This window comes from Quercus suber, unplaced genomic scaffold, assembly GCF_002906115.3.
Source record: "Quercus suber isolate HL8 unplaced genomic scaffold, Cork oak 2.0 scaffold_295, whole genome shotgun sequence".
Lineage (NCBI taxonomy): Eukaryota > Viridiplantae > Streptophyta > Magnoliopsida > Fagales > Fagaceae > Quercus > Quercus suber.
This window is the reverse complement of record NW_027069751.1, coordinates 696,368-719,481: the sequence shown is the minus strand read 5'-3', so window position 1 is coordinate 719,481 and position 23,114 is coordinate 696,368. Positions and strand designations below refer to the sequence as shown.

The window sequence follows — 23,114 nt, the reverse complement described above, 5'->3', positions numbered from 1 at the left end:
CTCACTTGGGCTCACAATCTACTTGTGATATGGGCTTTGGATTTCCTACTCTAGGTAGTTCCTTATACAAAGACCCAATGGAATTGCCTTCCCCTCTAAATTATCTTATTCCCTCTCTTCCTACTTTTACTGTGCTAGCCTGGTACACTCTCCCTCTTTCTACCCTCAATTTCTTTGTGAACCTTTCAACAACCCCTTTCCCCGTTTTAACTTCTCATATTTATAGCTTAATAATTAGTGAGGAGTTTTGATTACTCTTGGGGTTTGTGGTAGGGGAGGTCCAATGTTATTATTGCTAAGTGGATGTTTAGTTGGGAGTGGGGCATGGTGAGAGTGGCATTAGAACTGGCTCCCCACTTCAGAAGGGATGTTTGGTAGCAGTACTTCCTAAGGTGGTACTAGATAACCGGGATACAGCATTCCTAAGCAATCATGCTCCTGTCTGAGGTGTACTTTGCAAGGTAACTCCCAAGCTATGAACTATGATAAACGTATATTATAATGGCTAGCTGAACGGGTTTTGGGCCGAGCATAATGTCATGAGGCCTGGGCCCATGGCCTCAACGGGTTTAGAGCCCAATTTTGGATAAGAGGGTTAGGGTCCTGGGCCGTACTATAAAGTTGGAGTTCAAGGCCCAAGGCCCAAATGGGTTTAGGAGTCCCGTGCCATTCATACATACATACATACACACACATATATATATATATATATATTTAACCAAAGCTTAGAAAAAATTTGATCAGAATTAAAATTAGATTTTTCCCTTATTTAGCTTTTCATACAAATTAAATTGTTTAGATTTTTGTGGTTTTTTTTTTTTAGGAACTAATGAGTGTATTTTATTTTATATTGTTTCTGTTTACATATTTTGTATGTGATGATTTTTAACATAACAAACTGTAATTGAGCTAAAAGATCACATGAACCTATCCCCATTCAATTTAGGAGATACTATTGAACCAATTTATTCTTTTATTTTGTGTTGTGTTTAGTAGAATTTCACGGACAGTGATAGTGAATTAATATTGTATATGTAGTATCCAATAGTAATTTTCAAAATTATATACATAACAACAGTATAATGAGAAACTTGGCGTAACTAATATTGTTAGGGTCATATTTTATGTAATTGGCTAATCCTTTGACAAGATGCACTTTACTTGTAATTGGATAAATCTAAGAGGGGTTTAATTTATCAAGATATATGTTGTTCAAGCATATCAAGTGTTCATATTAAAAGATATAAAGATTGGTCAAAGAAACAAGTGAAGAAAAGATGTTCATTAAATCTCGACAAATAGCTTGACAGATGCCTACTATCGAGACTTAATGTGAAGCTCGATAGATAGCTCGACAGTAGCTAGATCTATCAAGATTTACGATTTTCAATTTTCCAGATTTGAAATTCGGCCTAGGCTTATATATTTGTTTAGGGTTTCTTTGCTCAAAACCCTAGACATATATAAGGTTTATTTTAAGAGCCATCACACATGGATACAGAGACCAAGAGATTTATTTTCTCTGTAGAAGCTACTGCATTTATACGCCATAGAGTTTTGTAACCAAGTGCTTCTTGATCTTCATTGTTGATGAAGTGAAGAACTTTGCAGACAACAACATCATTCAAAGTTGCTGGAGTTAATCACGTACTGGGATCCATGCAAAGGGTTGGTCACAAATTGGAGATTTGTGCATCAAGAGAAAGAAGGCTATTACAAGATCAAGTCCAATTGGGTATTGGAGCAAAGGTTCAGCTGTAGGTTGGTATTTCGAGATAGGCCATGGTAGTTGATAAGATTCCTTATACTTGTAACCGCTTGATTGTTGATTAATGGATTTTTGAGAGTGATAACCTTAAAATCACCCGGTAGGGTTTTTGCATTGCGAGAGGTTTTCCCTATTTGTCAACAAAATCATCATGTCAATTTAATTTTTGCTGCATTTAGTTTATTTAGTGATTTGTTGGTGCCTTCATGATTTGCATGCAATTGAACCTAATTAATTAACTTAGGTAATTGAATTAATTAACCAGGGTCAAGCTATCTTGACTCAACAAGTGGTATTCGAATGGCCACACTCTGATTAGGTTTTAATAATTGTTGTGTGATCTATTAATCCCTGTTGTCATGGAATCAAATTGCATGAAAAGATATTTTTCCTCAAATATCTTCTGTGTTTCTAACATTGATATGCTTAAGTTTCTCAGGACATGCAAGTCAAAAAGATATTTGAAATTAATCCTGAGGATTGTTGAAAAGGTATATTTGTGAGTAGAAGAAAACTAGGTTGTCTCAAAATGTATCTTCATAAAGGTGTACACCTTAGGAAGATAAGGGCAAGGGTAAAACCACTTAGTGATCAAATCAAAGAAAAGACCATGCCTTATGATATGACAAATAAGCATGAAATATGCTTCATGATGCACTCTGCTTTCAAGGTGATGAACACATGTCTATGGTAGCTTGACAGTGGTTGCTCGAGACACATGACTAGAGACCGTACTTTCTTTAAGATTTTTGAATCCAAGAAAGGTGGTAGTGTCACTTTTGGTGATGGAAGCAAATCTTAAATAAAGGGTAAGGGATCATATCTCTACCAGGGCTACCAAACATTGCAAATGTGTTGTACGTGGAATGGTTGAGAGTGAAACTACTAAGCATAAGTCAGATTTGTGATCAAAACTTTATGGTGCTGTTTTCAAAAGGAAAATGTCCAGCATTAAATGAGTTAGATGAGCAAATTATAAGCGGGATTTGGACATTAGATAATTGCTATGGTCTAGTTCCTGATGCTAAGATTGTGTGCAACAGCATTTGAATGCCAAATGAAGACTTATGGCATCAGAGGATAGGGCATGCCAATTACAAGCAACTGTCAATTATGTCAAAGAATGAAGCCGCTCTAGGGATTCCTAAACTCAATAAAGTGGTAAATACTGTTTGTGGATTGTGTCAATTTGGAAAACAATCAAAAGCTCATCATGACACTCTGACCACTACAACTACAAAGGCTCTCGAGCTTTTCCGCATTGACCTTATGGGTCTAAGTAGAATGAAGTCTATTTGGAGGAAAGAAATACATCATGGTGGTGGTAGATGACTTCACTAGATTCACCTGGGTTATTTTGCTACAATCAAAGTTTGAAGCTCCTCAACACATAGAGACATTGTGTAAAAGGTTGTAGACTAAAAAAAGGCTGAAAGTTAATCGAATTCAAAGTAATCATGGCAAAGAATTTGAGAACTCTCAAATGGAGTCCTTCTGCACAGAGGCTGGCATAGCTCAAGAATTCTCGAACCCTATCACTCAAAAGAATGGTGTAGTTGAAAGGAAGAATTGAGTCATTCAGGAGATGGCCAGAGCTATGATACACAATAAGGATATGGCAAAAGACTAATAAGGCGAGGCGATTAACATTGCATGTCATATTGTGAATTAGGTGTACTTCAGACAAGGCACAAAGAAGACTCCATATAAGATGTGGAAAGGAAGGAAACCAAATGTAAAATACTTCAGAATATTTGGTAGCGCTTGCTTCATTCTAAAGGACAGAGAGAACGAGGGAAAGTTTGACACCTGAAGCAATGAAGGGATCTTTCTTAGATATTCCTCCCCTAGCAAAGCTTACGGGGTGCTAAACAAAAGAACTATAAAGGTCATGGAAATTGTTAATGTTGTGATTGATGAAGCATCAACTTCGGAGTCTTCAAAAGATGTGGATCAACTGCCTAAGTCCATCCTCCCTCTAACTCCTAAAGTTGATCAAGAAGTAGGTGATCAAGATCCTCCTTCTCCAGCCTCACCTAGTGCGACATAGACCTCAGAAGATGCTTCTACATCAGCTTAGCCTAATGATCATTTGGAAAAAGACCCCTCATCCAGAATCAAACTGAATTATCCTCCAGAAGTGACATGGGAAACATAAATGAACTTACCTTGTGAAAGTGTACTGTTGCTAAATATGTGGCTAACTTTGTTTCTTATTCATATTATTTGTCTTAGGTTGAACCTGCCAAGGTTGAAGATGTTCTTCAAGATGAACTTCATTAGTTTCAGAGAAATGGTGTCTGGACTCTAATACCTAGACCAGAATGAGTGAATATCATTGGCACCGAATGGATATTTCACAATAAGACTAATGAGGAAGGGAACGTCATTCGTAACAAAGCTAGACTTGTAGCTCAAGGCTACACTCAAGTTGAAGGAGTAGACTTTGATGAAACTTTTGCTCTTGTTACTTGCATTGAGTCCGTACGAGTCTTACTTGCTTTTGCCGGTCACTTGAAACTCAAGATATATCAGATGGATGTGAAAAGTGCTTTTCTGAATGGATTTCTCAAAGAGGAAGTCTACGTTGCATAGCCAAAAGGATTTGTTGATCCTCACTTTCCAAATCATGTGCTCTATCTTAAGAAGGCACTCTACGGATTGAAGCAAGAACCTAGAGCATGGTATGATCATCTCACTGAATATTTGGTGTCCAATGGATTCTCAAGAGGACAAGCTAATCGAACACTGTTCATCAAGAAAGTTGAAGGAGAACTGGTTGTAGCTTAAGTCTATGTGGATGATATCATCTTCGGATCTACAAAAGATGACCTTGCTCATTCCTTCTCAAGCATGATGCAAACCAAATTCAAGATGAGCATGATTGGATAATTGAACTACTTCCTTGGTTTGCAAATTCGTCAAAGCAACTCAAGTATTTTCATCTCTCAATCTAAGTATGCTAAAAATCTTGTGAAGAAGTTGGGTCTAGAGTCTGCTAGTCTTTTTAGAACTCTTATGAGTCCAAATGTGGAACTCGCTGTTGATCTACTAGGAAAGAGTATTGATCCATCTCTCTATAGAAGCATGATAGGTAGTCTTCTTTATCTTACTACTAGTAGACTTGACATTAGTTACAGTGTAGAAGTGTGTGCTAGATACCAAGCTATTCCTAAAGAATCTCACATTACTATGGTAAAGCATATCATCAAATACGTTAAATCCATTAGTAATTTTGGAGTCTGGTATGATAAGGATACTAATGATGTGTTAGCTGGATATTCTGATGCGGACTGGGCAGGGAATGCTAATGACCGTAAAAGCGCTTCTGGTGGGTGTTTTTATCTAGGTAATAATCTTGTCTCATGGATGCGTAAGAAGCATAATTCCATCTCTCTCTATTGGTGAGGCAAAATACATCGCTACTAGTAGTTGCTACACTGAACTTCTTTGGATGTAAAAACTTCTTTCTTGATTATGGTATTTGTCAAAAACATCTCACTATCTATTGCGACAATACTAGTGCCATAAACATCTCTAAAAATCCGATTCAACATTCTCGAACCAAACACATTGAGATCCAACATCACTTTATTCGTGAGTTGGTTGAGGATGACATTCTCACTCTTAAGTTCATCCACACTGATGATCAAAAGGCTGATCTCTTCACTAAACCCTTAGATGGTAGACGCTTTGAATACTTGCACCAAAACATTGGTGTTATCTCTTTGGAGTGATCCTCTTTTCTTCTTCTTTCATGCATATGCTCTTCTAGTTTTTTATGCTTTGTTTATTTATTTGTTTGTCTTTATGCTTTGTTTTAAGTTTTTTTTTTTTTTATATATATATAAGGGAAAATTTTGAAAAATACAAAAACAGTATGTGTTTGTGTATACTGGTACTTGTGTGCCTTGGATGACCTTTGAAACAAAGTTTTTTAACTTTGTATCTCTTGTAACTTAGATGAGCATCTTTATGCACAACTAAGAAATGTGAGCTTTGTGACTCGTTTATGTGATTTGTATGATTTGGTTGATCTTTTATCTTTCATATATTAAATCACTCTTTTTGACGGGAATGACTAAAAAATCCTAAGAGAAATGCATAAATAACCATCTCACCACTGAAACTCGACAATCATACAACATCTGTGTGCAATTCATAAAAGTCGTGCTCGATAAGGTGTAGCACTTACACAACAAAAACAAGATGTTTAGCTTTCATAATTGGGTAATTCTTTTCTCTTACTTACCCATGCGTGTTATGTCATATTATGTATAAAAGAAAAATATGCAAAGAACATGTGAAGCAAAAAGAATCAAAATGCTTTCAAATATGGTTGCAGCTTGTTTCTAAGAGATGTGTGAGTTATATGATATACATCGAAGGTGATAATCTCCATCAAACAGTTATGATTGTGTGTGAATGTATTTGATCCTCTTATATTATTACTCTTCATATAATGATTTACTTATGCTCTCTTGCAAAAGTTTCACAAACATGCATACTCTTTGCTGCTCTTGATACTATTGTATACAATGTGATTTGGTAATCACAAGGAAAACATGTGGTAGTATATGCTCTCTAAACTGTCTAAACTTATTTTTGAAATAAAATTGGTTAGACTTGTTTAGTGTGTTTTTTAATTTTTAATTTTTATTTTTTATCTAGGAATGTTTTGCATCTAGAGTTGATGATGTGTTTGAGTGCTTAACATGCTCTTTGATTGATTTTTTTGGTGTCTATCTTGGTTGCATTCATCTCTTGTTGTTTTCCTCCTTGAAAAACATCTTTTCTAAACTCTCGTTAGAAGCTCGATAGTTGCTCAACACCTCCTTGATCTATCAAGAATTTTGGTTTTTCTCAATACCTCTCGACAAATAGCTCGATCCATTGAGCCTCTTCTCTGAAGTCTCTGTTTGCTCGATAGCTACTCAACACCTCCCCGATCTATTGAGCCTGTTTTTCCGTCGATACCTCCTTGATCTATCGAGATTTTGTTCTCGACACCTACTTGATATCTACTCAATCTATTGAGACACTTGTTTCTATATATACCTGAGGTTCGACCCGTTTTGCTTTTCACTCAAATATTTCTATCCTTTTCTCTTCTAAATCGACCCAAACACCTTTTATTCTCAAAATCCTCTCTACCCATCAAGATTTTGGCCTTAATCCTTCTTTTTCTCTTTCTTTCATGCATTTCATGCATTTAGACCTAAGTTTTAGGTTTTGGGAAAATCTGTTGGGGTTTTTGTGTTTTTGCTAAAATTTTTGGGTTAGGTTTTGTGAATATTATCTCACATGTTCATGCATTGCATTCTATGTTCATTATAACAATGTTTCATGCAATCTAGGATTGTGTGACTGATTATACCTTGTGAGTGCTGTAGTTTGGATTAGGTGTTTACCGATGATGCAATTTCTTTTTGCACGTCATTTGTTCATGCATTGCCATGCATTGCTCTTTCTTTTCCTCTTTCTTGAGCCTTTTCTTTCCTGCTGTGTTTTCTATTTTCTTTTCTTCTCCCTCTAATTTCTTGACTATGGCACCTAAAAAGTTTGTTCCCTCTAAGAACCTCATTAGATGTCGTGGTTCTTCTTTTTCTTCCTCTCTTCCTGATTCTGTGAGGTTCCGTGATAAGAAGACCAGAGATGACTTCTTTGAGAAATTCTCTGACTGGGTGATTCATTCGGAATGCCAAGTCATTGTGTTTGACTTTCCAGACACTGCTCTACCTAGTGGGTTTTGCTTTCAGGGTTGGGCTTCTCTATGTGAGATACCCAAAAGGTGTCTTGATGTGTCCATTTAGGAGTTTTACTCCAATATGCTTGCCATTGATACCTTCATACCTAGGTTTACTGTGGTAGTCTGAGGTACACATATCGTAGTCACCCTAGAGTGCATTTCCGAGGTACTACATGTTCCTAGGGTTGATCATCCTAATTACCCTAGTCACCGTCCTTTCAGTTCTGTTTTTCGAGATGAGATGACCTCACTTTTTTGTGAGAAGGCCATGGTGTGGGGAGAAACTCTAAATTTCTCCACCACTAAGTTTGCTAAGAGTTCACGGATCCTTAATATGGTGATGACCTTTGTTCTCACTCCACGGTCTCACTATAATGCTATCACCGGGCCTTGTGCTTGTTTCCTTCTTTCTCTCATGGAAGATCTTTCTATAGATTTTCCTTCACACGATAGAATCTATGATAGATTGCTATCGAGACACTACCATATATGATTAGCTAATCTTCCCTTTAGCTATCACATGCATCCTTTCACACGTGCATGTCACTATTCCTCTCTTTTCTCCTTTCTATATCATGGGTGCCATCAGTAAGGAATCTATTCAGAGGAGTGATGCATAGCTAGCTGCCAAGCGGCCTCATGTGGAGTCTACTTTAATGGATGCTACATCAGCCTCTAGACCCTCTTCCTCATCTGCTCTTCCCTCTTCTTCTTTTGGAGCTAAGGTCTCTTTCATTGCCATCATGGATCAGCTTCAACTTATGCGTGCTGATTTTGGTAGTCATCTTGACCATCTTTCTAATGAGATATGTCAGATGAACACCAGGATTGGTCGTATCGCTCGCTGCCAATCTCGCCTTGGTGGTTTTGCTCCTTCTCCCTCTTTAGAGCCAGCTGAGTCTTCTTCGAATGGTGGAGATAATGATGATAATGATTCTTCTTGCTTTGAGACTGATGATGGGATGGCTGCCTCTTAGTGATTCACAATTTGTCACTTGTGACAAAAAGGCGGAGTAGTTTTGTATATGAGAGTAATCTTTTTTTCTTATGGGGAGAGCTAGCATAGAGATAGACTAGTTAGGAGGAGAGTGTTTTGAGTGATGTAGTGAGGTTTTGTTGTATCTTTTCTCTCTACATGTACCATGGTCTTGTGACCTTTTTACTCATACATTGTATTGCTTCTTTCTTCACCCTTGTCTCAACTGTTTTTTTTTTTTTTCCTCTCTTTATACACGTGTCTCATACACATGTTTCTTTTCTCACAACCCTAGACATATATAAAGCTTATTTTAAGAGCTGCCGCACATAGATACAGAGACCAAGAGATTTATTTTCTTTGTGAGAAGCTATTGCATTTATACGCCATAGGGTTTTGTAAACAAGTACTTCTTGATCTTCATTGTTGATAAAGTGAAGAACTTTGCAGCCAACAACATCGTTCAAAGTTGCTGGAGTTAGCCACGTACTAAGATCCATGCAAAAGGTTAGTCACAAATTGGAGATTTGTGCATTAAAGGAAAGAAAGTTACTAAAAAATCAAGTCCAATTGAGTATTAGAGCAAAAGTTCAACTATAAGTTGGTATTTTGGGATAGGCCAGGGTAGTTGGTAAGATTTCTTATACTTATAACCGCTTCATTGTTGATTAGTGAATTTTTGGGAGTAGTGACCTTAAAATCACCCAATGAGATTTTTGCCTTGCGAGTGGTTTTTCCATTTGTCAACAAAATCACCGTGTCAATTTAATTTTCATTGCATTTAGATTATTTGGTAATTTGTTGGTGCCTTTACGATTTGCATGCAATTGAACCTAATTAGTCAACTTGGATAATTGAATTAATTAACCGAGGTCAAGTTATCTTAACCCAACAAATATCACTAAAATTGTAAGGAAAAATCATTTTAGTACCTCCAAATGTCCTGGTCGAACTAATGTCCTATATATTTAATAACCTAAACTAACATCAATAGCACCATTATAATTTATCATTCCTATGCATAAGCATAGGTTACATAGTAGTTTACTTAATTCATGGGTTACACTATTAAACTATTTGCATATTTCATAACCCCCGACAAAACTCACAACTAAAGAATTTTGTCTTCCAAGCTTTAACACGTTCCAAGATTGTTTCAAGCTCCTAACCTGGCCATTGATTCTTGTTAGGTTTTAGACTAATGATCTTTGATCCATATCTTTTACACCATAGTGAATTTGAGTGAGACTTATTTTATTTAAAAGTAGACATTTGGAACTTCAAGACTGAAATAATTTGATCCAATTTGGATTTAAAACGAGTGACTGTAAGCAACCTAGCTTGGGCCCCCATTAATTACAATAAAGGTCTCCATGTTAATGGACCTTTATGGAACAAAGTTGGGTAGCCTAGTCTGGACCAATCCTAGACATAGGCCTAGGAGTATGTCACTAGCTCAAGATTAGGGTGGAGGAAGGAGTTGCCATATGGTTGTAGGTCCAAGAATCAACTTTGAATCCCATATGTGAAGGTCTAAAGTAGATTAAGTTCGGAGTTGGATACGTTCTTAGGAAGGTGTAAAACACCTAAGACTGCCCAACCATAATTGACCTTCACTTTTAATATTGAATTATATTTAAATGAGTTTTACTATGAAGGCCCTAATAATCACCCATTTACAAGCCTAAACCCTAAAACAACTATGGAAAATAAATATACAATGAAGACAGTAAAGAAATAAAGCATGTAAGGAAAGTAACTTTGTGGTGATTGGTGTTGTTCTCAGATTTCAGCCATGCTTGACATTGCCCCCCCCCCCCCCCCCCCCAACCATCAATTGTTTTTCACTTGGCGACGCGTGTTTGGCATAAAATGCAAAAAGTGTGACTTGTGTGCAATACTAGGGAGAGGTGTGTGCTAGTGAACTTCCGTAATTACACCCATTTTTAGGAGTAGCCACTAACCATTGGAATTCTAAGGAGTGATTGGTCACCTAAGTATAATTAATTTTATTTCCTAAATTAACTAAGAAAACCCTAAGGCTCCTAAGCTAAAATAAAAAAATAAAAAAAAAATGTTTCGAACCAGAAGAAATAGATCTGAAAACTCAATTATGGATGGGGAAAATGTTAGGCACCCCACAACACCTATTCAAAAGGATAGTACCTTGTTTCAAATTTAATCTCAAATATTACCATTTTAAATAGACTAAAATATATGACATTTGGCTTTAAAGAAAGGATGTTATGCATGTGTATATGTAATAAAATGCAGCAAAACTATCCTAGGATGACATGTGAATTCATGATGTGTATAGGAATCTATCCTAAGATGACATGTGAATGCATAACATGTATAATCTACCCTAGGGAGACGTGTATGCATGTACATGTGAACAATTTATTTTAGAAATCAAGATCAAAAGGGCATAGCTAAACATGTGATTGTATGGCATTTACTAGGAAAGTAAATTGCATAGGGAATTTAAGTAAGACTTTCTTCACTCCATAATATAGCATAGCATACAAAATGCAATTTTATAGTTCGTTTCACCAACATATTTTATATCATGCAAAGGGACGCAAAGAAATAACAAGAACACAAAGGTTAAATTCATATAAAATATGAGATTGAAAATGAGATAATTTTATATTAGTTGATGATTTATTATTTTTAAATGAAATTTTTTTTATTTTGGCACAAAATGAGATTGAAAATGCATTTTTGTTGCCTAAAGGGCCTTGTGCAAATTTTGTAAATTTTAGGAGTCAAAAAGTAATTTTGTGAAAATTGTACGGTCAAAATGTGATTTTGGGAAGATTGGAGGATTAAGATATAATATTGAAAAGTTTTAGGGTTGAAAAGGAATTTTGGAAAAGTTTAGGGGTCAATTTGATATTTGGACAAGTTTAGAGGTTGAAAAAGTATTTTAAGAAAGTTTAGGGGTTTGATGATAATCTTGAGAAATGTTTGTATTGGTAGGTCCGCAGGTTGGGCTTTGACTTTGTTGGTTTTGAGTGAATATGATGTATGGGCTGGTTTGGGCCTATGTTGTAAATGGACTTGCGAAAGAACAAAATTAAGCTTACTAATTTTTATTGGTGTAGGCCTGAAGTTCTTTGGAAATCTGATGGATTGTATTTAGATTGAGCCTAAGGAATTAATGCACGTGGGCTGGGTTTGATGTTTAGGTATAAAAGGAATGAGGACTTTTTGCAGTTTTCTTTGAAGTTTGTTGAGAACCAAAAGAAGAGGGGGAAGGCCTTGCCGTGGGGACAAAGGAAATATTTTTGGAATTGTGCCTCCTAAGGGGCTGATGGTTGTTGTTGAATAAGGGAAAGTGATGGTTTATATACGAGAGTCTTTAGATTTTAGAGATTGTGAATAAGAATGGATGACACCACTCGTGGATAAGAATTAGCGACACCACACGAGTGATGTCACCTTATGAGGTAATGAGAATTTTCTACCACATGTCACAGCCGTGGATTTCCTTAATTCACCTATGCAATGTATTGAACTTTAAAAAAACAACAGTTAATTTCTAATATATCTTGACATAACCATTAATTAAAAGAAATTAATTAGATTTCTAAATAAATTTGATAAAAATAAATGGACCAAATATGACAAAGTAATTGAACCCGAATAAAAACGGGACATTTAATTTATGAATATCAATTAAATTCTTTAATCAATTTGATACTAAAACCTTACTGGCATACTCAATAAAAGAGACACAAATGGTATGTTTAGTACCAATTTTTCATGAAAATCACACTAAAATTTAGCACACTTCACATACAAACTTAGAATTGGCATGTTCTGATAAATCATTTGGGTCTAAGATCAAACAATATTTTCCTCACCAATGGGCTTGATTGAAGTGATTGGAGGCCCCAAATGAACGTTCTAACTTCTAAGTAGAACAAGTGAGAATTGCTTTCCTTCCCCTGAGAAAAAATTGGGAGAATACACAAGACAAACTAGGTCTAGGATTTTTAGGACCATCCTCTGTAGACTTTTACTTTAAAATCCAGGCCAAACCAGGTTTGAGATTTTAGAATTCGTAACTGTAGACCATCGATAGCTTGAAAAATGAAAATGCACGTAAATTCATGCCATCTTATAAAAAGTAAAAACTGTAATTATGCAATTACTGGTTAAATCTGAGTGTTTACAAACCACCACACAATTGTGTTAGAAAAAAACCAATGGATGTCAAAGCATTCAGAAAATAATTTATAATGACTTAAAAGAATCCACTACTCTATTGGACAGAATTCATATCGAGGCTCGTTAGTATCTCCACAAGTACAAGAGTTTCAATGCTGCACCAGTGAAAACAAAGCCTCATTAATGTGTTAAGTGGAAGCCACCCAATATGGACAGTTTTAAGACAAACTTTGATGGAGCTGTTTTTATTTATTTATTTATTTATTTATTTAAATACTAGAGAAGTTGATATTAGTGTGGTCATCAGAAATTCCAAGGGTAAGGTTATGGCCTCCCTATCAGAAAAAATTCTAAACCCTTCATCTATTGCGTTACTGGAATTGTTGGCTAATAGACGTGCCACTCTTTTCTTCAGTGAAGTTGGGTTGGATAATTCTATTCTTGAAGGTGATTCAGAGGTAATCATTAATACTTTAAAAAATGGAGATTTGTATAATTCAGCTTTGGCATTTACTAAAGGATATTGTGTCGCTCATTAGTTCACTTCAGAGTTGGTCTTTCTCTCATACTGTTAGACAGGGTAATTATGTTGCAAATGCCTTGACTAAGAGAGTTAGGTTGCTCTTTCTGCTTTTAGTTTGAATAGAATCTATTCCTCCAGACATTGTTGATTTTGTTCGTACTGATTTACCAAATACTTGAATAATATATTGATGGACTTTTCTCTCAAAAAATAAAAGATAATAGTTTAGAAGACATGCACCGAGTTTCAAGTTCCATATTTGAACTTCTTGTAACAAGAAGAAGTCAATCTGATCGGCACACCAAGAAGTTCACCATGCATGATAAGCAGCTACATCCAGTGACAGAATAGGAATTTTTATTTTTTTGATAGGTACAAAATAGGAATTTTCAAGAAAGAAAGGGAAATATTTTCACATTTAATCACAATTTCTAGTTTGGCTTGGAAATAAGATCAAAAATATTAGTCTGTAGTTTATGAATCTTACAAGTGGAACCTTTAACTAAAATTGGGGTGGAAAAATGAGAAATCTGGGCATTTTTGCACCGATTGGGATTGGCAGTTTCCGTAAGGCTTAATAGTGATGAGGTTTCTATACTTGACTATTAATGATAATATAAGATTTATATTGCTTAAAAAGATGGACAGATTTATGAAGAATCCTCTTGGAGGTGAGGCCTAGTAAAAATTCATCACTGCCAGCATAAAGAACGGTACCATGTAGAACAGCTGCCTTGCCTTAAAATACAGGGCCATGGTCTTTTAGGCAGTCTGGACATTTCCCTGAGTCTGAGCATGAGATTTGGCAATCCCTTCTTTCCATCCTCTCTGACGAGCTCTGAACTCCCACATTGCGGTTAGTTTCTTTTGAGCCATTAATGCAGCTTCAGATTTTTCCCTTGCTTCCTCGCATGTTTCCATACCTGAATTGCACTTGTCTGCCTCCTTTTGATACTGGGACGTGATTTTCTTTGCCTCAAGCAGAGCCATGTCAGCACGCTGCTCATTTTCCAAAGATGTTGCTTCCCGTAGCTTCAGTTCCTCTGTCAATAGCTCTGCAAAATTCTTTTCAGTGTCTTCACTCACCTCTGGGTCATGCTTTGCACAATCTGCATTATATACGCCAATCCAACAAAAAGAAAGCAGTTTTGGTTACCAAAAGAACTGAGATTCAAAAAACCAAATCCTCATTATCATCCTTCAAGTACATCATCATTTCGCTTTATACTGCTAGTTGATTTCCGATGACCAAATAAGTTCAAAGAAAAAGAAAATAGTCAAATACGGTGTATTTCATGCCAGTAACCAGCAGACTTCACATCACAACATAAAGTACGGTTTATTATCAATATGGTTCCTACGGGATACTAGTACAACAACAAAATCTTAGTACTAAACCTTCGGGGCCAGCTACATATCATCAACAGAACAGTTGGGGGTTGACCACATGTATTCTTCTTTGTCATTCTATTATGTCCAAAATCATACTTTCTATTACTACTTCCTTCTGATGAATAAATGGGAATCTTACCTTGTCAATTCTTTCTATTACTACTTCCTTAATTAAGATGTCCCATTTTACTACTTCAATCACTATTATTTGTTATTTTGATAGATAAGACAGAACTCCAATCTATGGCGTTCACTCCATGATGACTATTTTTTAGCATCAAGCTAAGACACCAATTAGTATTATTAGTGGTGCAAGCAAAAAAAAAAAAACTCATGAATTTTTTTTTTTTGATAAGAGAGAATTATATTCAAGAGGCTACCTCATGCAACCAACATAAGGCAGAACAGAGAATACAGAGAGGGAAACAAACAAGAAAAAACAACAAAACAAACAACAGTCAATAGAAAACTAAGTACAAAGAAGGGAATTTAGGAACATAGGGAGAGAATCACTAGAGGTGAGTCCCCAGGCCCTAGACCAATCAAAAAGGGAGCCAGTAAAAAAAGCGAGCAGCTGGTCATCGGATTTGTCCAAGTCCTCAAAAGTGCGCCAGTTTCGTTCCCTCCAAATACACCACATCAGGCACGGAGGAACTAAATTCCAAACACTAGAAGAGTGCTTTCCCAGCCAGTTCCACCAACCAAAAAGCGTATCTGCAACCGAGCATGGCAAAACCCAGTTGATCCCAAAAGATCTGAAAACCCAGGTCCACAGCTGATAAGCTTTGTCTGTTAGTTTCTTTTGAGCCATTAATGCAGCTTCAGATTTTTCCCTTGCTTCCTCGCATGTTTCCATACCTGAATTGCACTTGTCTGCCTCCTTTTGATACTGGGACGTGATTTTCTTTGCCTCAAGCAGAGCCATGTCAGCACGCTGCTCATTTTCCAAAGATGTTGCCTCCCGTAGCTTCAGTTCCTCTGTCAATAGCTCTGCAAAATTCTTTTCAGTGTCTTCACTCACCTCTGGGTCATGCTTTGCACAATCTGCATTATATACGCCAATCCAACAAAAAGAAAGCAGTTTTGGTTACCAAAAGAACTGAGATTCAAAAAACCAAATCCTCATTGTCATCCTTCAAGTACATCATCATTTCTCTTTATACTGCTAGTTGATTTCCGATGATCAAATAAGTTCAAAGAAAAAGAAAATAGTCAAATACAGTGTATTTCATGCCAGTAACCAGCAGACTTCACATCACAACATAAAGTACGGTTTATTATCAATATGGTTCCTACGGGATACTAGTACAACAACAAAATCTTAGTCCTAAACCTTTGGGGCCAGCTACATATCATCAATAGAACAGTTGGGGGTTGACCACATGTATCTTCTTTTTCATTCTATTATGTCCAAAATCATACATTCTATTACTACTTCCTTCTGATGAATAAATGGGAATCTTACCTTGTCAATTTTTTCTATTACTACTTCCTTAATTAAGATGTCCCATTTTACTACTTCAATCAGTATTATTTGTTATTTTGATAGATAAGATAGAACTTCAATCTATGGCGTTCACTCTATGATGACTATTTTTTAGCATCAAGCTAAGACACCAATTAGTATTATTAGTGGTGCAAGCAAAAAAATAAATAAATAAATAACTCATGAATTTCAATGCCTTAATTATTACCCATTATATATTCTGTTGTCTTCACACTCAAAAAACTGTGGGCGGTCCACCTCAGTTTCCACATTAAAATACAAACTATTTAACCTCATTAAAACAGCAAGTAGAGTATAAGAGGACTGCGCCAGCCATCAGATCTGGCAGGTCACAACATTAAATAAATTTTAGGTCATAAATCCATCCTTTAAGGTGGCTCAACACCCATGGAAACAAGAAAAATGAATACTTTTTTTTTTTTTTTTTTTTTTTTTTTTTTTTTTTTTTTTTTTTTTTTTTAAAAAAAAAAAAAAAAAAAGTGGGACACTACTAAAAACCATATGAATAAATGACAATATTATTGTCTATTTCACTTTTCAATACAACAACATAAGCCATGGTCCCAATGAAAACTTATTACTTTTTGTTGACCTCTTCTAATGTTACCACATAAGCTTTTGAAAGTCCACTTTTTTCCACATTATCATTCTAATACTTTTTAATTTTGTTTTTAGAGTTATGAATAGCGTTAAACCATGCTAGTTTAAACTAATTAGAACTCATTTTCTTTTGGATAAAGCAACCAAACACTTAACAAAGTCATATTAAATTAGATTTTGTCTACTCCAAATAAAATCTACGTAAATTAGGTAGTTATTTTCTATAACAACAACGAAAAACAAAACCTTAGCTCCAAAATTTTGGAGTCGGCTATGGATACTTGACAGATTAGTTAGCACATGTATTCTTTCTCCATTTACTCTATTTAAAGTCATACTCTTTGTTACTCCCTTAATTGACTGGTAAGTTATTTTCTACAAAATCACTAATTTGATTTTTAATTTATTAACATTTGTTAAATAAATATGTAGCATCTATAAACATTTTTTGTTTACTATTCTGTGCCTTGTATGGTTTACGACTAGGATAATATTCTATATATGTGACTAGTACCATAAAATTCAATGTAATTATAAAACATATCCAATAAGAAATGCATTTAAAATTAAAAAGATTTAATATCTATGAGAGGTGGCCAAATTCACCCCAATACAAATTTGAATTAACTTTGAAGTGCTGAAGTAAATATTAGAAAGAGATTGTTACTCCAATTGAAATCATGTCAAAAGCCAATAAAAAACTAAAACTTGATAAACGTCTCAAAATCCCTTTATAGTTAACAGGGGGAGCATTTGTATCTCAGTGTTCAAAATTTAGATTAAAATTGATAAAGAGAGTACAACCAAAATTATTTCAGAATTTATTATTTCAAAATTTACACCATATTTCATTTCTGAATTTTGACTTATGGTTCTTTTTGAATTTTAAATTTAGCTGCAACTGTTGAGGATTTTACGGAATTTAATTGTGCTTTAATATAACCCAGAAGCCTATAAAAAAGAGGATCTAGGAATTGTTCAAAGCATTGCTATTGAAATAAGCATTTTTCTAATTAGAGATATTCTCTAAGCTTGGTGGTGAAGCCTAGGATTTTAGGTAGATTCTAGTGGGGAAGTTAAGGATTTGTTATTCTCTTGTTTTTCCTTTTATTTCCAACTTCGCAATTTTGTCTTGCATCAAATTTGTTACCAAAGCAGAATATGATCCCTGTTACAAGCTGTGTCAGTGAACTACATTGTCACCCAAATCCATCAAACTCATTAACAAGACAAAGTTGTTGGAATCTTAAACCGCTGAACCTACCCATACCCACAAAATACCCAGTAAACTCGTAAGATTAATCATAACCCAAAGAAATAAAAAAGAAAAAAAGAAAGAAAAAAGGTTGGCACCCTCACAGATCAGTGACGAAAGCCACCATAAACAACCCCCAAGCCTCTAACCCAGACAACCCAAACCACCATGAACTTAGCCCTGTGAACCCACAAACATACTCCACAACCATCGACTCTCAATTTCCAATCCGAACCCACTAGCCTTGCCAGTCATCCAAATTTATCACAATCCGTCAAGTCATTGACCTCAACCAGTGGCTTCTGTAGCAGGTCCTAAACCCAATGTCACACTGACTTGAATGCTACTGACTCTTGTGCTACCACACTCACCCACTTGACCCCACTACCAAACCACTACAGAAAACTCAACTCATCAATATATGATCAAGCAAAGCTCATGCTGGAACTTCATTTAATTGCCGCTAGAGCCAAGTGGTGTGGTTGGCTTTGATCACCAGCCATGCCGATCCCCTTCCCCGGATGCAACTCCCCTTGCTCTATCCATACCAGCCAACCACCACATTGACAAAGTTCAACTGCGAAGATGCCCACGATCATTGCCATGCCAACCCTCATCTCTGAGCAACTTTCTTTTGGTAAAACTGAGAAGCTCTCTATGACATTTATTTTGATCTACTTGGCTGTTGTATCTTTTTTTTAAAACAAAAAATAAACAAATAAATAAAGCCCACTAGCATTTTTCTATAGTCCAGACTCAAGACCCAGCCTAACCATGTGATCCATGGCAGCACAAGCCAAGAATTAGCCTAGCTTGTGTCACAAGCCAGATCTTATTTCAATTTGTTCAAGTTTATTATATCAATGTACAATGGTAATTTTAGAGGCGCCTGTGATGGTCGTCAAGACCCATGGATCTTCATTAATTGGTTATATGACATGGACTAATTCTTTAATCAAATAGGTTTATCAGATAATAAGAATCTTAGATTTGCCAAGATGAAACTGATAGGTAGAATTAGGGACTATTGTTATGGTATTAAGAACTGTCACCTCGGAAAGGACAAGCCTATCATAACTGTTGGGAAGAAATGAAAGAAAAAATTCATAGAGAAATATGTTCCATAGTCCTATCAAAAGATTTTTTTAATTTTTAATTTTTATTATTGATAACTTACACGCACCTAATGGGCCTTGAACCGATGGTCTCTACTCCACCTAAAATTATGAGGAGAGGAGTAACCAATAGCAGCCCCTATCAAAGGAAATATCTGTCCTGATCCAAATAAACAATCCAAGACAAGAAGAAAAAAAATATGCTATTGGCTACGTGGCGCAATTTGAAACAGACAAGATGAATGTTTGCACAGTTTCTAGTCCTACTCCTTAGCCTACTCTAGTATCAATGGAAGCCATACTGCGAGTCATCTGAGACTTGTCCACATAATCAAGTTAATGGCTCATCCCTGCAATCAAACCACAATTTCACAGATGGGAGACACAGGAGACAATGGCATTGGTAATGAAACCCTGGTTATAAGGGAACCTCATATACCACCTGAACCTGGTACTGAAAAAGTAATACAAGTGCTAACAAACATAGACTAACTACTGCCAAAACCATGTGTGTTAGACACAACATGGCATGTTGGAGAGTCACTAATTGAAGTGGAGATTTTTCAACGAGTGCCAAGAATTAGAGGATGCACATATTATGAAAATTGAGTTTGATTCACCTGTTACTCATCAACCTTCTAAGGTGCACAAAGTGAAAATGTCTAATATGATGGGGTTTCCTAAGGATGAATTATCAATATTAATTCCACCAACAGATTTTATCATTCAAATGCATTTAATAATGTGGTTGAGCACAAGGCTTCTCGCCCCTTAGTGATGCCAAAAGTGCTTCAAGAGTTGGTGCAGTGTCAAGCACCATTATCTAATCCTAAAACACTTCAAAACATGAGGTCAAATTTTCTCCAACCATGGGAGAATGATGGAAGGAGCACAATCAAATTATTTCAGTTTTTCTTCTAAATTTTATTTTTGAATTTTGAACCATATTTCTTGTTAAGGATTTTATGGGATGGAATTGTGCCTTAATGTAATCCCTAAAGCCTATTAAAAAGAGCCTCCAAGAATAGTTTGAAGCATTGTAATTGGAATAATAAATTTCCTGCTTAAAGAAGTTTTCTCTAAGCTTGGTGGGGATTCCAAGAACCCTTAAATGTTCAGGCCTAGGGTTTCAAACAGATTTTAGGTGATGAAGCCTAGGATTTGTCCACTCTTTTTTGGTTCCCTTTTATTTCGTATTTTGCAATTCCTTCCTACACCAAGACCCCTATTAAGTACCTTCTATGTTTAGAGGTGTAAGTTGTAAAGGAAATTTGAGGAACATAACCAAAAACTAGACAAAGTTCATCTGAATAGAATAATGTACAAGCCAAAATAGTGATCCATCACAAAGAGAACTGCACACTGTCTAATTGCAAGGAGTAACAACATATTCTCCATTCCTACTTCCATGCAAATGTGTGTAATACTCAATATTAAGGAAAAAGTAAGTTTCTTTCAGGTTTCATATACCAGATAAATTTACAACAGGAACAATAATAAGGAAAAGGTATTGGTCCCAAGATGTAAACATCCTGTATACTTGGGTGACTCTTTTTTTGGTTCAATAAAAATCATTATTTATCAAAAACAATATTAAGGAAAAAGTAATTTCTTTGGGTTTCATATACCAAATCAACCTAACACATACTGAATGGTTAATTCATGAGATGGAAACTAACCTGCAAAGGAACCATTGCCCAATCCTGCATAAGTACAGGAAAAGAAACTGAAATAAGTATATGTTTGATTATCAGAACTACCAGAAGGTAGAAGCAGAATATCAAACATCATATAATCCAGCAAAGTAAGTGGAGTATTATTCACAACAAGCAAATGAGCAAAGAAATTGAGGGAGTGTTCTATCATTGCAAAGAAAGAATGACAGCCTATCAGGAAACCCCACCTAACACACTTCTTCATAGAATCATATTCATAGGCACTAAAATCACATTTTTCAACAAGCAAAACAATAAACATAAAGGAAACAAGAAACAAGAAAAAAGATCCTTGAAAAGTTGAAATTCAGTGAGTGCAGAAAACCAAATATCTGAAAACACCAGTCCAATGTTCATATCATGCACTTAAATACAAATTCATCCGTACCAATCCAGCATAGATCTGAAGCCAATTGGACACCATGGAAGACAGATTCACAAAAGAAAGCTATTAAAGCACCACATATTAGTTACTTTAACGTGTCTGACTGAGTGGCATGGCATATATAACTAAAAACTAAAACCAACCCAGATAAATAACCCAACATACAAGAAAACAAAAGAGAAAAAAACCCAATAATCGAAACAGTGCACCCATCAACACACGAGATCTGCAAGATCAAACAATTAAAAAGGAAGCATATTTAAGCAGATCTGAGAAACAACATTAAAAAAGAGAAAAAAAGAATCTTAGTACCTTCGGGGATAGAGAGAAGGGGCTGAGAGGAACAGTCACATTGGCAAGGTGGGCAAGAGTAAGAGGCGGAGGAGGAATGGCTCACGGCGGCTAAGCCTTCCATGAAGTGCCAATAGAGCGGTGGACCCAATATGTAACCGGCTATACAGAGACCCACCACTCCCAACCCAACCTTCAACACTAATGGATTATTCATTCCCATTTTTATTGATTTTCTCAGCTAGTCCGACCGGAAATATGAATGAAAGAGAGAGAGAGAGAGAGAGTAAGAGAGAGATGGGTATGTGAAGAAGAAGTAGTAGTAGTCGGCAGCGTAAATCAGCTTGACTTTTTCTCCTCTTCTTTCAGCTATTCCCAGTTCCCACCTTCAACCTTCTTTTACATTTACCAATTACCATTATTTATTTATTTATTTTATTTGTTATTTAAATAAAAATAAAAACTCTGTTTCAAAGTTCCAACATTCAACGGCTTTGAGACTGAGATCAATATGTAACCGGCTATACAGAGACCCACCACTCCCAACCCAACCTTCAACACTAATGGATTATTCATTCCCATTTTTATTGATTTTCTCAGCTAGTCCGACCGGAAATATGAATGAAAGAGAGAGAGAGAGAGAGAGTAAGAGAGAGATGGGTATGTGAAGAAGAAGTAGTAGTAGTCGGCAGCGTAAATCAGCTTGACTTTTTCTCCTCTTCTTTCAGCTATTCCCAGTTCCCACCTTCAACCTTCTTTTACATTTACCAATTACCATTATTTATTTATTTATTTTATTTGTTATTTAAATAAAAATAAAAACTCTGTTTCAAAGTTCCAACATTCAACGGCTTTGAGACTGAGACCTGTAAATCTGTAATGGGATTGAGATGTGTTCGTATACGGCGTAGTATACGTTAATATATAGTGTTACCTTGTATTTCTCTTTTTTTTTTTTTTTCTTTTTCTCTTTTTAATTCCTTCCTTGAGGTTCGAATTTCGGCCTTTACCCTTTATACCCTACAAATACTTATACTTGTGGAGTGATAACCTATTTTAAACTCCCAATTTTATTATGCAAACACAGTGTATTTTAGTAAAAAAAAATTTAATTATCTTTTATGATAGTGAGTTGTGAATTGTGAAATGTGATTAGTAAATAATCATATTTATATAAATTCATCGTTAACACTATTTTTATTTTTCATCGTCACTCTTATTTGTGTAGAGTCCCAATCCGGATCTTATAGAATCTAGGTCTCATAATGGTACTAAAAGATCTTTTTTTTCTTTTTTTTAAGTAATATATAAATTAGCCTAGCGGCCACAACCCAAATTGATTAAAAAAACACATTAAAATAATGCTAAAAAAAACCTTGAGTCTCACATCACCTTAATGGCTTAACTTAATTAACATTATCACAGAAGAGAAAAAAGACTAGAGTGTAGAGAGCAAGTGTTAGAAACTTAGAAATCTGACGATGGTGCTGTGAGGGAGACCATTGATGCCGACAATGATTTTTTTTTTTTTTTGGTGGTAATTTTGGTGTTGATTAGTTACTTAGTTGCTTGACATAGACACTCACTAATTATAATTTATCAACGTTAGAAAGATTTTCATGAATCTTACTTAGTAATTGTTTAATGGAATTCTCGCTGTTA

At 35.6% G+C, this 23,114-nt stretch overlaps 2 protein-coding genes across 2 annotated transcripts; both read right to left on the bottom strand.

Moving 5' to 3' along the window:
* Positions 1-13,532: 13,532 nt before the first annotated feature.
* On the bottom strand, positions 13,533-14,341 carry LOC111999203 (uncharacterized; the record flags this gene model as incomplete). Its single annotated transcript, XM_024031320.2, has 1 exon — positions 13,533-14,341. A coding segment is annotated over one exon (387 nt), but the record flags the coding sequence as incomplete, so codon positions are not given.
* Positions 14,342-15,053: 712 nt separating this feature from the next.
* LOC112005252 (uncharacterized) lies at positions 15,054-21,864 on the bottom strand. The gene is made up of 3 exons (XM_024037499.2): positions 21,474-21,864; positions 20,741-20,764; positions 15,054-15,628 (listed from the first exon to the last, which is right to left on the bottom strand). Exons 1-3 carry the CDS (start codon positions 21,673-21,675, stop codon positions 15,054-15,056), a joined length of 801 nt encoding a protein of 266 aa, XP_023893267.2. The 5' UTR covers positions 21,676-21,864.
* Between the last annotated feature and the right edge of the window lie 1,250 nt (positions 21,865-23,114).